Source organism: Myodes glareolus, chromosome 3 (assembly GCF_982192425.1).
Source record: "Myodes glareolus chromosome 3, mMyoGla1.1, whole genome shotgun sequence".
NCBI lineage: Eukaryota > Metazoa > Chordata > Mammalia > Rodentia > Cricetidae > Myodes > Myodes glareolus.
Window position 1 is genome coordinate 812,703 of NC_142028.1, and position 17,468 is coordinate 830,170.

Here is a 17,468-nt window from a genome sequence, read left to right on the forward strand (position 1 = left end):
TATCTCTTTTTTATTTGAGACTATAATTACATCATTTACTCTTTGGCTAAACTCTTTCATGTACCCATTCTTGTTGTTCTCCAAATATATGGCATTGTTTTGCAGTGTGGTCTAATAGCCCTATTCCCTAAGAGCTTGCCATAATAGTTTCCCCAGTCTGTGTAGTTAAGTCCTTCAAGTAGAAATCTGCTTCCAAAAGGAGGCACTTTTATTGAGTGGAGAAAATTTATCACTTTGAAGGATTGTTTTCTTTTTCTATTACATTTTCTTAGCTGCTTCCTCCATTTAGTGATGCAGTCAAGAAAGCAGAATTCTCTTTTTCTAATATTAATATTAAAATGTATTTGTCTGTTATTGAGAACTCTGTATCTCCATAAAGCTTCTCTACCTGCAGATGATAGGGGATTTTTCTTTCTGAATTGAGATATATAAATATATATTTTTGTATCAAAAATTATCAACTCACTCCATGCCATGGAGCCTGGATGGGTAGACCTCAGCCAAACAGAAGCCAGGGACAGTTGCCATGGCGTGCTGAACTCTAGCAGAGTACCTAGCCCATGCCATGTGGCCTGGGTGGGTTGAACTCAATCAAAAGTCCAAACCAAAAGCCTGCCTAGTGCCAAAGTACAGGGCAGATGGGCGACATACTACTTGGCATGCCTCTTGTACTATAAATGTCAATGTAAAACGTCAATGATCCGGAGCTTTTCTTACTGCTGGACTGGGTTCCTGTTCCCTGTTCCAGCAAAGACTGTAAATTGCGAGTCTACCCCTAAATAAATAACCATGTATTATACTCAATTCTAAACTAGCTTGGGAATTCTTTCAAACATTCCTCTTCATCTGATGCCCCACATGGATCCGGACTCCACACCAACTGGGTGGACCTGCTTAAAGGCCTAACGGGTCCACAGACTAGAAAGTTTCCCACCCCTGCCTGCTTGATTTGCTTTTTGTTTTTGTTTTTGTTTTAATAAAACCCCCCACCACAGCACAGCTAACTGCATGCAGTGACTTGAAAATTTCCGAAGCTCACACAGCCCTGCCCCACTGCCATGTTCCCTGCAGCATTCCCTGTGTGTGGTGATCTGCGCAGCTTCCACACAGCTTTCGGTTTGTACTCCTGACTCCTGAGTTCTGGGCTTCTTTCTCCATGTAATTGTTTTTAATTTGTCAAGCAAACCATATTTCTCAGTACCAAGACAGGGAAAACTCAGCGGCTCTGGACTGTTCCTGGCATGAGGTTGCTCTGGTAGTTGCAGCTCTGCAACCACAACACCTGGAGGACAATAAAGATTATTACACCTAAAAGAATGTACCAGACCTTATACCAGGTAAGCATTTTATTAATTAATAAATCTATAAACTTGAAAGTTATACAATTGCAGGCATATTACCACAGAGGATTTTAGTGACATTTTTGCTAATATAATGGCTTATATGGTTATTGTGATACAACCATTTATTGGATATTTATTGAATATTGGGACTCAGTCTTTATCTTCATATTATATCGTTAAGAAAATAGTTTGATAACAGTCAAGAATGAGGCACTTTTAGAAATGATACAGTCTTTACAAATGAATAATGAACAGCTAGCTGACAGGATTATTACCATTGAAAACCAAAAGTTACCAGAAAAAAATAAATATTATTGAAAAGGGTAACATTCATTTGACGGGCAAAATTGAATCCATGTCAAAAGATGCTTAGAAATTATTTGAAAGAATTCATACTGTTTAATTTGACAAAAAATTTGTTAAAAAGTTATGATAGGTTAGCAGATACAGTATCTTTCTAATATAGCAATTGTCACACTATCCAAATAATGTCCCAGGATGAGGTGTTAAATTTAAAGGAAAAACTTCAGACATTGGAATCACATGTGAGGAATGAGGACCAGAGGTTAGGTACCTCAATGAAATATAGGACTGGAAATATAAACAGGCCAGGAGATTTGGGCTTTACAAAAGATATTAAAAAGATTTGAAATGATTGAGGAAATTACTGGAGCTGATGAACAGGGAAAGGAGGCACAAAGATAGGATTCAACATCGCCAGTAGCTGTCAGAGATAACCAGTTTATTTCAAGGATGTGTTGAAGCCAGGAGATGTGCTACATTAGGGAAGGAGTTTTGCTCTTGTTTCAACAAGAGAAGAAAAGTTATGGATACCATAAGAATTAATAAATAGTCAGTTTGAAAATGAGAAATCTCTTAAGAAAGATAAATGATGGCTCATCCACAGAGGTGACACTTATACAGGTGTTAAAGAAATTATATAGGGTTGGGGCAGGGTTCTGCTCTTGCCTTTACAGGGAAATACACATCTTCAAATATTCAAGAGACCCTGGATATTGGAATGCTCACAGAAGGAAAAATAACTATCCAAAAAGGATCATCAAGAAAAAGGAATATGACTTATAAGAACAGGTGATCAAAACATATATATACATATACATACATCTATGTCTATATCTACATCTATATCTATATCTATATCTATCTTTGAAATTTGACAAAGGCTCTGTCCTTCTATAAATCCAAGCATGTTGTTAAAACAAAATTTCAGAATTTTTGTCTCATGTCAGGAGCCATCTAGTATGGGACAGACAAAAAAAATAATTTACTTTTCTTCGTACATAATTTTGTCTCTATCAAACTTTCATTAAGTATATATGTCTGTATAAATAATGTTTAAGTTTTCCACAAAGAATAACAAATTTCCCTGCAGTAATGTTTGAAGTTTCCAGGAAGAAGATGGGAACCCACAACAAGTCCGCCTGGTTGATATGATGTCATGATGCTAATAGCGCTACTATAAGGCCTGTTTTGGGGGTACCATCTATTCAAGATTGTTCCAACTTGGTAAGATGAAATGATGCAATTTTTTACAACATTCTGGCCAGAACTCCAAATAGCAACCTCAGAAAAACCTTACCAACTTCTCAGACACTATTTTCAATTATACCATACAGTAATCTTGAAACTTATTCATCATTTCACTTTCACAAGATCCCTTAGAAAGAACATGGCCCCATGACAGTTGGAAGTAATTCTAGAAGATGATGTCCCCTCTTCTAACAATGTTTGTCCTCAGGGTTAGGGACATCATTTAGGAGTTGATTATAATTGTTATAGGGTAGGGGGTTGGGAGAAAAAATATCTAGGCTTGGGGATCTCTTTGGAAAAAAAGAGAAATGGATGAAATGATAGGTTAGTGTGAGCTTACTCACACTAATAATAATAGTGAGTAATAGAGTGAATATTTTTGAAATATTATTTATAGGCAATTTACATTGATATATATTGATACAAACTTAAGTTATATTGAAAATGTTCCTATTTTGTCTACAATATTTATATATGTATGCAAAGTTATTTTATCATATTGTATGCATGCATGCTTCTACATCTGCTTAAGACATTTTGTATATTGATACAATTATCAGATATATTTATGATATTGCAATACATTGTTCACATTTTGAGGTCATTGTTCTCATTTGTTTCACAGTTGTTTGAAGATAATTTAACATTCTAGTATGAAGTCTTAGTTTTTAAGTTATATAGGTATTAAGACTTATATGTCAATAGTCATCCACATTTGTCATACTTATAGTTAGCGTAATCAGGTTCTTTAGATACAAAGAGATTGTATTCTACATAGATAGGCAGTCTTCAAGCACTTCAAAGAACTTAGAATATGGCATTCAAATAACTTATGGTTCTGCTGATGTGAGACACAATTACCCCTGGCAGCAACACATTGATTTATTCTCAAGAGAATATTGAGCACCAATGACACTCCACTTGGAGTGTGTTTTATTTTTGGCAAAACTGACCTGTGGGCAAGGAAATGCCCATGCATCAAGCACTGACTGTAATGACAGCCTGCTTGTTGGGGTTTCTGTTCTGCCCGGTTTCCACAGCCAGTAAGCCCCAAAGAAAATCACACAGAGGACTCCATAAGATTATAAACTGGTTGGCCCATTAACTCAGGCTTCTTAGCTCTTGTAGCTTATATTAACCCATTATTCTTATTTATGTTAGCCACATTGCTCAGTACCTTTTCAGTGGGGCAGGTCACATCCTGCTTCTTCAGTGATCTGGGTAGGACTGGGGGAAAAAGCTTCCTACTTCTGAGAATACTCCTGTTCTCATTGCCCCACCTCTACTACCTGTCTGGTTTTCCCGCCTATACTTCCAGCATGGCTAATGGCCAATCAGCATTTATTTAAAACATGATTGACAGAATACAGATAATTCTCCAGCACTAACTGACATAATGCATGATGTCCAGACAGGACAAGCAGAACACAAAAATAAAGACTGACAAATATTGCCAAGACAGGGGAAGATGGTTTTAAAATTTTCCTTCTGAAAATGATCTATCAGTTACTCTAGGCCTTAGCCAAAATTGGTTGCTCCAACATTGCAAATGAGACTTTGGGTGTTTGCCCAGATAGCCAGTTGTCTCAGTCATTTGTTGCACATTTTGGAAGTTGCTTGATTGTTATTCCTGCTTACTCAAGCAATATTATTTCCCTTCTTGAGTCTTCGATGGGGTTCAAGACTAGATAATTGTAGTTACTTTCCACTCATAACTTGGCCAACTTATTTATTATACAAGGCTTAAATTCCTTAGGATAGGAATTTTTTTTTGGTGTTTTTCGAGACAAGGCTTCTCTGTAGGTGCCTGTCCTGGAACTAGTTCTTGTAGATCAGGCTGACCTCAAACTCACAGAGATCCATCTGCCTCTGCCTCCAGAATGTTGGAATTATAGGTGTGCACCACCACTGCCCAGCTGGATAGGATAACTATTGAAACATTTACCACATTTCTTACTTGATATTGTTTATGCTGGTTGTAATTTTAATTTTAATCCTGATATTTGTTCTTTTTGTATATTATTTTGTATTAGACATAGAACTTTCCTATTTAAACAAAAGAGGGAAGTGCTGTAGGAATTCCTACTGCCAGTAGCCTTTAAGTTATCTGCCCACTTGTTCGTGTACTCTTGTACTATAAATACCGATGTAAAGTGCTCATCGGGACTCTGTGTCAGCTGCTAGATTCGGTTGTTGTTCCCCATTCGAACAGAGGTAAGAAGTGTGAGAGTTCTGTCCCTGTCCCCCTCATTCACAAGCTGCAACACTCAGGAAAGCAGACCTCTCCAGGTGAACACAATAGAGCCAACCCTTTTAACAAAGTTGTGGGTGAGTCAAACTGGAAGGTGTGAGCATGGAAGAGCTGACCCAGTTTCTCCTGTCTGGTGGCTGCATGAATAAATGAAAGATGTTCTACCCCAACCCACCAACACCTGAGGCAAGTGAGAGAGCTGGTCATTAAGTCAAAAGAGCTAGAGAGTAGGCCCTATACCTTATCAGGGCAGTACAATAATTCTACTTCTGTTTGAACAGTTGTGGGTGAAGCAAATCTGAATTTATAGTCATGGTAGAGCTGTCTCCATTACCAGTTTGTCTTCTGATAGCATGGGCACAGAAGAGTTGCCCTCCTTCCTTCTGCCCATCAATGCCTGTGGAAGGTGGGAGAGTTGGCCTTGTGGTCAAAAGAGATGGAAAACCAACTGCATCCGGCAAGTTTGGGTAAGTCAGCCCAGAAGTTGTAAGCATGGGAGAGTTTCTCCCATTGCTCATTTGGCAGACCATCCATCTGCCCAGGCCCAAACCCAGATTTGTGATTTGGGCTGCCCCAATATCCACTCCATCTATGACGACCTTCTGGAGCACAAGAAGAAACGTGACCCCAAACCTGACCCCAGACCAAAGACTTAGGATCTTTATAATATAGGGCAAAACCAGGATACTCAGGAAGAGTCCTAGTGAGGGCCCAGCATTGATAGAGCAGAAAACAGACCAATGATTCTTTGCAATGATCACTTGTAGGAGACATTGAAAAGCAGGTCTACAGTGTAACTGCTGTGTCACACCTCAGTTTCCATGATGACATTTTTCTTTTTAATTTTTTTCTTTTTTTCTCTTAAATTTTATTTTGTTTGGGGTGAGGTGCAGGTATGGAGGGTAGATGCAAATGTATGTGGAAATTAATGGGATCAAGATACAAGATGTAAAAGACACACAGAATAATCTGTTCAACATATTTCAATATTTAGTTTCATTTTTATTAATTGGACAATAACTGTAACAACATTCAGTATCATAGGTTCACAAATCAATCATAAGCAGTTAAATAGTTCAGTGAATAGTTACTGAACCTTGCATCTAGAAAAGCCACATTTAATAAAGTCTTCGCTGAATGATCCCCAGCTTTGTACTTTTACCATTTTTTGAAATCTCTAATATAGTTTTAAAAAACCATGAAGTTTTCCTTAGTTTAAATTAAATTATAAAATATGATTTTATGAATTTGAAATTTTAATTTTCACTTTGAATCTGAGTAAAAAATAAGGGAACATCACTCCTATATGTTACAAACAGTACCAGTATCTTTGCGATTAGCATGTTTTCTGGCAACATTGATCTATTTCACGGTTGTAGGCATTCTATGAAAAAAAATTGAACCCAAGGTATCAATAAGCATGGCATTTTCACTGCTGACTTTAAATCATGTTACATAGCAACTGACTGATGAAAATGTCAGTGTTTTTCAATTATTATTTGATTCAGCAGGTGGTATTCTACATGGTGAAGATAATGAGAATTCTTTGAAAAATTAAGTTTTAAAATACAGAAATGTCTTGATAACTACTAGCTGTGTAAAGGCTAAAGTCAGAAGAATGCAAATAGCTATGCTCATTTTTTTTCTTGAGAAAGTCAGTAATGCTTTCATTCCAAAAAAATAAACAATATTTATTTCAAAATGGTGATTATTATTTTGTATCTCATTTTTAAGCCAAAGTAAAATTTTTACCTCAGAAAGTAATACTTTTACATTACTAATATCCTCTGTTCAGTACTGAATGCTATTGTAAACTACCATTTAAATAGAATACACAATCTAAAAATATTTTTTCTCTACATGATGTTTTTCAATTGAATACATTAAATTCCAAGATAGCAAATGGCTGTTAGTTTAAAGGATTTTTAAACAAAGATTGAGCAGAGGAAAATTCTTGGGACCAGTATAGTTTTAATTTTTTTCATATTTTAGAGTATTTCATAAGACCTTGAGAATGGGATCCACATTTAAACACAAGGTTCATTTATATTTCCCAAGGCTTGAATAAAATTTTATATATTTTTATCATACCTCAGTTTTAACTGAAAAAATTCATAAAATGAGATGGAGAATTTTCTATCCTTGGTATCATGTCTGAACACAGGTGCTAGATTATACAGTGCTTTGACTTTTGAATTTTCACATTAGTTATGCTCCATTTGTATGATAGATATTAACTTAAAAACATGTCATTAGGGCCCAACAAACTTCTATTTCCAAGTCTAAAGTTACAACAGTATCAAGATTATATTTAATTTATTAAATATTACTATCATGAAATTGACTGTATCCTTAGTACATCTTCCAAAGCTGCAGAATTTTCTAGAAGATTTTTCACTAGTAGCAGAGTCTGTTCACTCCTTTTAGTCTTTTGGCTTTTGGAAAGATTTCTTGATTTTCCATACTCATTTTGCTCCTTTTCTATGACTTCACTCTTCTTGGGCAAATTCCAGTGAAATATAGCATTAACTAGGAACAGTGGTATGGGGGCCAGTAAGTGTAGTAAGGAACCACTCCATAACATACTCAGCCCAAGACTTTATGTCAAGCATCTTCATAGCAAGGAAGAAACTGGGGCTTGTGCTGTAGTAGAGAGCACTATTTTTTTTCTAGGTTTATCAATGAGCCATCACAATTAAGATGACCATATGTCATTGTCTTCTTTAGTTAGACCCCAATTTAGAGAGGTTTAAATTCATCAGGCAGCAGGTATAAAATTATTTTAAGCATTACATTCAATGAATTTTAATCATACTCTCACATATCCACACAGATTCCTCCCACCTCCCAACCACCCAACTACATGCCCTTTTTCACTCTTTGGAAAGCAAAATACCAGAAAAACAGCAACAAAAAAGTAATAAAAAGCACAAGAATTACCTCTCTTTCTCTCTCTCTGTTTCTATCTCTCTGTGTCTGTCTGTCTCTCTCTGACTCTATCTGAGTCTCTCTCTCTCTCTCTCTCTGTCTCTCTCTCTCTGTCTCTCTCTCTGTCTGTCTCTCTCTCTATGTCTCTCTGTCTGTCTCTCTTTCTCTCTATCTCTCTCTCTCTAAGTCTCTCTCTCTGTCTCTCTCTCTTTCTCTCTCTCTCAAACACACACACACAATGCTTAGAAATCATACTATACAGCCAAAAAAGCACGGAGACAAAAAAAAATGCTGAAACAAACTATGACACAAAATAGTCTACGAAACAAAACCTTGACTTAATTTTGTGTTGGTCGTCTACTGGTGGGCATAAGGCCTGCCCTTAAGTGTTTATTATTTCATTTTTCCCATGGTACTAAGAAAGCAAAGCTACACAAATAAATAAAACAAGATACATGAATTTCTAATTCAGTGACAATTTAAAAACATATAGGAAGAAGCATCAGGGTATGACATTGGGTTGTATAAAAGAGAATAAATATATAAAATAATAGGAATAAAAGAAGGAAATTCCCAATACTTATGACCTTTATAAAGTTCTTCGATTCTTTCTTAAGACATGCACTTATAATCATAGGATTTCTACATAAATTAGGTAGAGAACAGGAACATTGTCCTGCGTGTAGAAAAATTTTTTAATGCATCCACATGGAAGGAAATGTAGGAACAGGGTAAATGTGGAAAAACCTTAATGTGGGACTCACTTATACAATATTCCTTGTTGAAATCTTATATAATTAACTAAAGAAATCTTCCATCTTCATGAAATGCAATATTTCCTTATTTCACAGATATTTTAATAATGGATAAAATGATCCAAGCTCATCAAGGCCAGGAAAGAAAGTTCTGAACAAAAGTAGAGAGCCAGAAAGAAACAAAACACATTGAATTCAAAGTCAAACTGATGCAAACAATATTAAATAAACAGATATAAATAGGATGCAAAAATCTTATAAAGCATATATACATATGTCAAAATCTGTTCAACAAAAAATAACCTAGTCATCAGTGCACATAACAATTAGATAGATGCTCATTTCTATTTATCACATCTATTAAAATAACTATAGATACAGAGAAAAAATGACTCTTACACGTTGACAACAGATGTTCAAAATTAAACTTGAACATCTTGTGACAACTAGGAAAAATGTGACTAAAGAATAGTCAGCTTAGGTGGTTTTTAGCACAACACTAAATAATGTTGTTAATGTTTTCCATTATATGAAAAGTAAAAATTCTTTATGGATTTGTTGTGAACCTTGCCTTTAATGGCTGAGCCCTTCCTTCAGTCAACATAGACAGTTGACATGTGCTTGTGGAAGCTTATGAACTCTGGACAGTCAGCCAGGGAGTCAACATGGACTCTGTATGTGGCTTACAGTCACAGAGCTTTTTGGGGGCCCCTAGCAGTGGGACCAGGACCTGTCCCCTATGAATTAATGAGTTAGCTCTTTGGAGCCTATTCCCTATGGGGGGTTGCCTTCCTCAGTCTTGATGCAAGGGGAGGAGGTTGGGCCTGTCTCAACTTGACAAGCCATGTTTTGTTGACTCTCATGGGAGGTCTTAACCCTTTTGAAAGAAGATGAAGGAGGAGTGGATGTGGTAGTGGGGAAAACTGTGGTTGATATGTAAAATAAATAAATAATTTATTAAAAAATCCAAAAGAAAAAAAAACCCTAGATTTTATGTAAGTTTTTGGACAGATAAATGGTATGTACACAGGTGTACTGTTATTTGTTGTAGGGATGGAGAACCAAGCTCAGGGACATCCCCATAATAACCATGTACCCTATCAATGAACTATATGGCAAGCTAGCTGGTACTTAAAGGAACAAGTCTTTCATTTACCCAATCCATCTAAAAAACTCTGAAACATTTGTGTTGAGCTAGTTACACAAAATTTAATTTGTAGCTGAATAACAGGATGACAAAATGTGTATCATATTGCAGTTTTAATTATAGTGTTTCTCAGATTACAGAGGAGGGGATTAGGCATGTGGGTAATAATATGTAAATTGCAGGTAATTGCTTTGATCTCACTCCCTACCGGTAGTATATAGGCATAAATTTCAGGCACATTAACTATCACCATTTTGTAAGAACTATGGGTTGACAGAGCTTTGCATCACCGTGCAGATGACATTGTCCTGAGATTACACAACAATGAAAATATACCCAGATATACACCTCCACTGTGGTTCCCATGCTCATCAGAGACTTGGTGATAGCAAAGGAAAACATTTCTTATAACAAATGCATTATCCATCTCTTCACAGCTCACTTGCTGGTAGGTATGGAAATCCTCATCTTGTTGTCCATTACCTTGGACCAGTATATTGACACTGTCAAGCCCCAGCATTACATAGTCTTCATAAATGACAACAGATACAATAATATGCTGATTGTCCTGTGCCAATGATCTCAGTCCTATTCCATACTTTATCTTCTATCAGGTTCAGGATATCTGGTTTTGCATTGAAAGATTTGATACATATTATGTTGAGCTTTATGCTAGGTTATAGATAAGGGTGTATTTTCATATTTTCTGCCTATTGCTATCCAGTTTGATTAGCACCATTTTTTAAGATGTTGCCTTTTCTAGAGTATATCTTTTGGCCTCATTTTAAAAGAAATAATGTAGCCCTTGGTTTATGAAATAATGTCTGCACCTTCAATTCGATTCTATCAATCAACAAATGTTTTTATGCCAATAATGTTGTTGTTTTAATTGTTATTGCTCTATAGCACAATTTTAAACAGAGAATTGTGATGTCTCCAGTTCCTTTATTATTTGGAATTATCTTAGATATTCTGTTTTCTTATTTTTTTAATGTGTTTCCATGTGAAGTTGAATACTGTTCTTTTTTTCTATTTTTGTAAAGAATTATGCTTGAATTTTGATGTTCATTTCATTTATTTGTAGGATTGTTTTTATTCAAGCTAAGATTTCAAGTACTATACTAGACATGTATGAAAAAAAGCAGACATCTGTTTCTTGTTCCTGATTTCACATTGCGATTTTTCTCCATGTAGTTTGATATTAGCTGTGTACTTGATATAAATAACCTTTATGATCTTGAAGTATGTACAACATTTCCCTAGTTTTTCCAAGATTTTCATCATGAATGGGTGTTAGTTTTGTCAAAAGACTTTTCTTCCTCAAATGAGATGTTCATGCGGTTTTGCTGTTGTTTTTCTTTTACATCTGTTTAGTTAGTAGATTGCATTTATTGACTTATATATTTTAAATCAAGATGTGGAATTCCCCTCTGTACTCTGTGAATACCATTGGTTGATAAAGAATCTGCTTTGGGCCTATTGCACTACAGAACAGGGCACGGCAGGATTTCCAAGCAGATAGAGGAGGAAAGATGAGGCACAGTCAGGAAGATGCCCTGTAGTCACCAGAGGAGAAAGACATGAGTTGCCAGCTGGAACCCTGATGGTAAACCATGAGCCTCATGATAAAATGCAAAATGATAGAAATTGGTTAATATAAGATGTAAGAGCTAGCCAATAAGAAGCTGAAGCTAATAGGAAAAGCAGTGATTTTATTAATTCATTTTCTGTGTAATTATTCAGGATCTGGGTGATCAGGAATAGAATGAGCTGTCTCTGCCTACAGAACCATTTCTTCATTTGTGGAATGACACTTACTTAACAATGGTGGAAATTTTTTTATTTGATCTTGGATTCAGTTTGTTATTGTCTTTCTTGAAAATTTTTGTATATATGTTTATAAAGAAAAAGATTCTGCAATTTCATTTCATTATTGAGGCATATGGTTTTGATATCAAGGTAATTGTTTAATAAAAAGAATTAGGAAACATTTTTCAGTTTCATTTTGTGGAATAATTTTGGAAATATTGGCCTCAGTTGTTCTTTGGAGATCTGATAGAATTCTGTACTGAATCCATTTCGACCTGGGATTTATTTATTTACTTTTTTAGTGGGAGTGTTTAAATTACTGCTTTGATTTCATTAGAGATTATGTCTCTGTCCAAAATATTTATATGATTTAACATTGATAGTTCATATAGATCAAGAAATTCATCCATTTCTTTCATCTTTTCCAATTAGATGTAATATATGTTTTTTAAAGTATACCTTAACATCAATGAAATTTTCTTCATGTCTGTTGTGATATCTTTCTTTCTATCTTAGGTCTATTAAAATGGATCGTCTTTCTCTGTATTTTTGTTGATTTACTTTAAAGTTTACCAGTTGTGGTGTCTTTTCTGTGCAGGTGTTCCTTGGCTGTGCAAAAAGACATTGAGGAATCCAGGAGGAGTGAATCAATAAGAAGTTTCTCTCCAGAGCCTCTGCTTCAGTTCTTGTTTGAGGATCCTGCCTTTAGTTCCTGTCCTGACTTCTCTTGATAGTGAACTGAATTCTGTAAAGTGAAATAAATCCTTTTTCTCAAAATTGCTTTGGATCATGGTTTTCTATTATAGCAAAAAAAAAATCCTAGATAAGAAACTAGATATGATTCTCTAGGGAATGGTAGTGTAGTCAAAATAAAGATAGATAAAAAATCATAAGAATTTACAAATAGAGATATGCCAAAAAATATTATAGTCTAAAACTTGACCTGTATCATCCAGAAAAAATCTAGTTGATATAATTGCAGTTATCAGTCTAGTGCAGTATTATACAGAAGCTAACTTGGAAGTAATGTCCTTGCCCTTGACAGATAGTATTCCTTGTTCTATGAAACTGAACAAAACTACTCATATGTTTTATATATATATAGTCAAAATGATTTCGACATAAAAATATTAAAGGGCATTGTCATTGTGGTGGAGATCACTTTCTAGTGTAAAAAACTGGGATGATGTTTAGATGTGTAGGTCCTATTTGTGGAGCCTCCTGGGACATACTACCTTTTAACTCACACTGAAATAAAACTTTCAAAACTCTAAAAAAAATATGATAGGATATGTATCCAAGAAAAGTAAATTACATGCTCGGTTCTAACACATAATATTCAATGTGTCAGTTATTCTTATTATACAACATGTAAGAGGAATAGAAATCACCATATACTGGAATAATCACTGTAGGATCAGTTTAACAGAGTTTAGGAAAATAATCATGTAACCTTATTTTGGCTTTTACCCTAAGAATAAAGGACATGAGGTATGATCATATTTATAAATTTGAAAGATCTCTTTGTTTTGTGTTGAAGATCAAATATTAGTCTCAGAGAATATTAGTATCAACACAGGGAGTCTATCTAGGAAGCAATCACATCACACAGGTAAAATATAGTATTGATTTAACATGAGATAACAGTTGGCAAATGATTGAAAGTGGCATCACCTGAGATATGTTTTGAAGATGACATGAACAAGATAAAGATGTTGAAATAGGAGGTAAAGAAGCACTACCCAGGAAAAAAGAATTTCATTGATTTCAATTGGGACACAGATAAGTAATTCAGAGTAGAAGGTAGGAATGGCAGATAGGGAGTTGAATGGTGAATTCATGAGATTAGTTTTGCATTCTTGCATTGTACCCTTTTTAAAAGTGCAAATTATGTTTTTGTTTGTACATTTTAGTACATTATTTCATTATTAATTATAAATAGTAGTAAATTCTTATTTTTAACCACCAAGGCAAGGTTTGTCCTAGAAGTCAAGTGAATGAAAACAATTAAGATATTCAGCTGTTAAGTAATGTGTTTAATGAGACTGTCTAATGTGAATAATTTGGTGGATATACAGAACATAGAATAGAAGAATTTTGGAAATTTATATTAACAAAATATGTGTCATAATTTCAGTATGAATGATCAGCCGAGCTCTTCTGTGTAATGAGCTATAAAATGTTGTTATTAGGCAGGAAACTTAGCTCTCTTACTGAAGTGTCAAAGATTAAATATTAGCAATATATAAAGGTTTTTAAAATTCTAATTTCTAAAGCTATCCAGAAGTCCAAGAAATATTTTTAATTATTTTGGATCAAGCCAATTTGATGTATATAATATGCTTAAATTTAAGGATGTAAAAGTAAAAGAATTTTCTAACCAGTACTTTGCCATGTTTCTAACCTCACCTTGTTCTTCATCACTCACAGAACCACATCTACTGCTATTTCTTATTGTTTTATTCAGGATTGTTTCAAATAACCTTCCCATTTTTTTGTACCTCATTATTCCCATATATTTGCCTTTAGGGAATTTTATTGCATCATTCATGTCTTAGTATAGAAATCCCTTTGAGAGTTCCCCCTCACAGCTATTTTGTGAAAGACATTTTGTGAAAAAAAATCAACTGCTTTTCAAGTGTTTAAATTAAATTACTATAAATTGTTGCCTGTCTTTATATTTGAGCTCTAAACAATAACAAATCATTCTCTTATCAACTACTATAAGTATGGCTCCTAGAACACCCTCTGAAACATCAAGCATTGCCCACCCTCAATAATGAATAACTGAAAATGAACACCATGTTTACTGATGTTTTTGATGTTTGCTAGGGTTAAAATGTCATTGAACAACTATATTTTAAAAATGAATGTTATAATTTAAATGTTTTAATTCCATAACTGACCCTGTAATTATTGTCACAATATCATATACATTCACTTTAAGGAAATGTGATTCTAAATTATCTAGGGCCTGAGGATCACCATGTATCCCATCATAGCAGTATTAAATGCCAAGTATGTTTTGCTAATATTATCATAGTTGAACCTTAAAAGAAACAAATGTTCTTTGTTTATGAATGCTCAAATCTTGAATTTAACAGCAAATACATTCTGCTATAACCAAACAATACAGAGCTCTTTAAAGAATATCTAACTTCAAGATAAGGATACATGATTCTAAAATATCTCCAGTCGACTAAAAACATCTTTTCCATTTTCTCCTCTAAATAAAAGCAAAAAGTAGTTGAGAATTTAGGTGAAGTGTTGATATCTTTTTTAAAATAGCACAATAATAATTTGAAATTTTTTCCTGAATGAATACTTGACAGCATGAGAACTAGGGGATTTGGCTTCTTAAAGTATTTAGGTATATTGAACCATTCAACATCCTCCTTGTTATTTATTTGTGAACATGTAGGTCTCTAAGTGTTTCTTTGACTAAAATTTCATCACCAATATTTATGAGGATATACTTGACAACTAGGGATATTTTTATTGATGAAATTCCAACACGCAGAGGTGAATGTAACCCACAGGTTCCAAAGATTACAACTTGTAAGATTGAAGACTATAAAATCCAGGGGATACTCTGAAGAATAGTTTTGAACATGAATCTTAAGAATACAACATGGATATAGAAGTGGAGAATAAACAATGCAAATGACTGAGAAAGGCAAGAAATCATTTTTCTTTTCAAGTAGGAATTCACAAGGAACCTGAAGAAGCCATGGTACAGTGGTCAGGAAAAGGTTCCAGAAGAGATCATTCCAGCAAAAAAGAGGGAAAGAATTTAGAATATTAAACTGAGAAGTTTTATACTGTTCAAAATGTAAGTGTGTTTGAGTGTGTGTGTGTGTGAATGTATGTGTGTACATGTATGTATGTACTTCCTTGTAAGGAAGAATGTGTATCATAAAATATCTTGGTGAAGTGCTCTGGAAACTAGACAGTAGCCAAAATATACCATTTTCTGAATTTTAAATTCAAAAAATACTCCTAAATCCCTTATCCTCAGAAGCCTGGAATTAGTAGAGAGAGTAGACATTCATTGGCTTTGTAGGAACTAATTCTTCATGTTTTAAAAGTTAGTGGCATCTCCTGTGCCCCATTTCATGCACATATTTTTCAAAGCCTTTTTTACATCTGAATTTCTCAAAGTGTAGATCAAGGGATTTAACATTGGTTCAACAACAGTAAAGGACACAGCCATTGCTTTGTCTATTGGAAATGTCACCACAGGCCTCACATATAAGAAAATACATGGTACAAAAAACAACACAACTACTGTGAAGTGTGAGCTACATGTGGAGAGTGCTTTGCGTCTCCCTTCAGAACTATAAAACTTGAAAGAGCACAGGATTGCCATGTAGGAAGTAAGAAGAATAAGGAAAATGGACAAACACATTACCCCACTGTTGAGAATGACCAAGAGACCCAAGATATGTGTGTCCATGCAGGCCAGTTTCAGCAATGGAAACAAGTCACACATAAAGTGATCAATGACATTGGGACTACAGAATGGTATTTGATACATAAAGAGAAGCTGAATGGTTGCATGCATGGATCCTCCTACCCAAGCTCCTCCTACCATTAAGCAGCACACCTGAGGACTCATGATGGTTATGTAGTGCAGGGGCTTACAGATAGCCACATAGCGGTCATAGGCCATCACAATGAGAAGGATAATGCCCACACCTCCAAAGAAATGTTCTGCAAATAACTGGGTCATGCAACCTTCAAATGAGATAATACTCCTCTCAGAAAAGGAATCTATAATCAACTTTGGAGCAATAACAGAAGAGTAAGTGACATCCATGAGTGACAGACATAAAAGGAAGAAATACATGGGTGACCTCAGACTTGGACTTCTGGTTATTGTTACCACCATGAGTAGATTTCCCAACACTGTGGTCATGTACATAATTAGAAACAAAGCAGCCAAGAGTTTTTTCAGTACCGGATTAATTGTGATTCCCAAAAGAATGAACTCCGTCACATTGTTTTGATTCATCATTTTACTTATTTGGAGAAAATATAAAATTCTGAAGTGGAGAATCTGCAAAGGGGATATAACTTTTAATGGGTCATTGTGTAGTGTTGTGGACATCTGTTTCTTCTTGTCTCATACCTTCCAGACACAGTCAATTTTTGCAGATGCCAATAGAGAACAGAAAAACTCTTACAGTAGTTTCAGTCTTATTGACTTAAAGACAGCTTCATTTCTCATTAATTTAACTCTTGTTTTCTATCTTAGTGCTTCCTTCTTTGACACTTTGAGAACTCTTCTTCACAACTCACTATGTGCATATTCCTATGAACATTATATAATTAAATCATTAGGAAAACCTTAGCTATTGGAGTATATCAGCTAACAGGTTTTAACAACTTCTTTGGCATACTGTAGGTTTGCCCTGTTCTCATTCTTTTTGTCACACCTCTGTTCCAGGGTCATTTTTTTCACACACAATGGAAGAAATATTACACATGTGAGACTTTCTGAATATTGCAAAGGCTCTGATTCTTGCACATTTGAAAGTAGAACGTTAAGTTTCACTTACCCTTACATGTACACATGGAAAATATTCAAGTCATCATATACTTATGCCATGTTTTTTATTGGATATATGCAATGCTGTAGTTGAAGAATATTGAGAAAAATCAAATACCAAGGACTATGGACC

At 34.8% G+C, this 17,468-nt stretch overlaps 1 protein-coding gene across 3 annotated transcripts in view; it reads right to left on the minus strand.

The window, feature by feature from the left end:
• The window catches only part of LOC125399285 (olfactory receptor 4C6-like), a 71,234-nt gene extending 54,433 nt beyond the window's left edge, over positions 1-16,801 (minus strand). The window contains exons 1-2 of one of the 3 annotated variants that reach the window (XM_087903810.1): positions 16,073-16,801; position 14,691 (exon numbers count right to left, since the gene is read on the minus strand). In XM_087903810.1, the coding sequence (XP_087759936.1) occupies position 14,691; positions 16,073-16,801 (730 nt within the window). Of the gene's footprint in view, positions 1-14,690; positions 14,692-16,028 lie in introns of all 3 variants that reach the window. The other 2 variants (XM_087903809.1, XM_087903808.1) reach the window with 2 other exon arrangements.
• Positions 16,802-17,468: the final 667 nt, after the last annotated feature.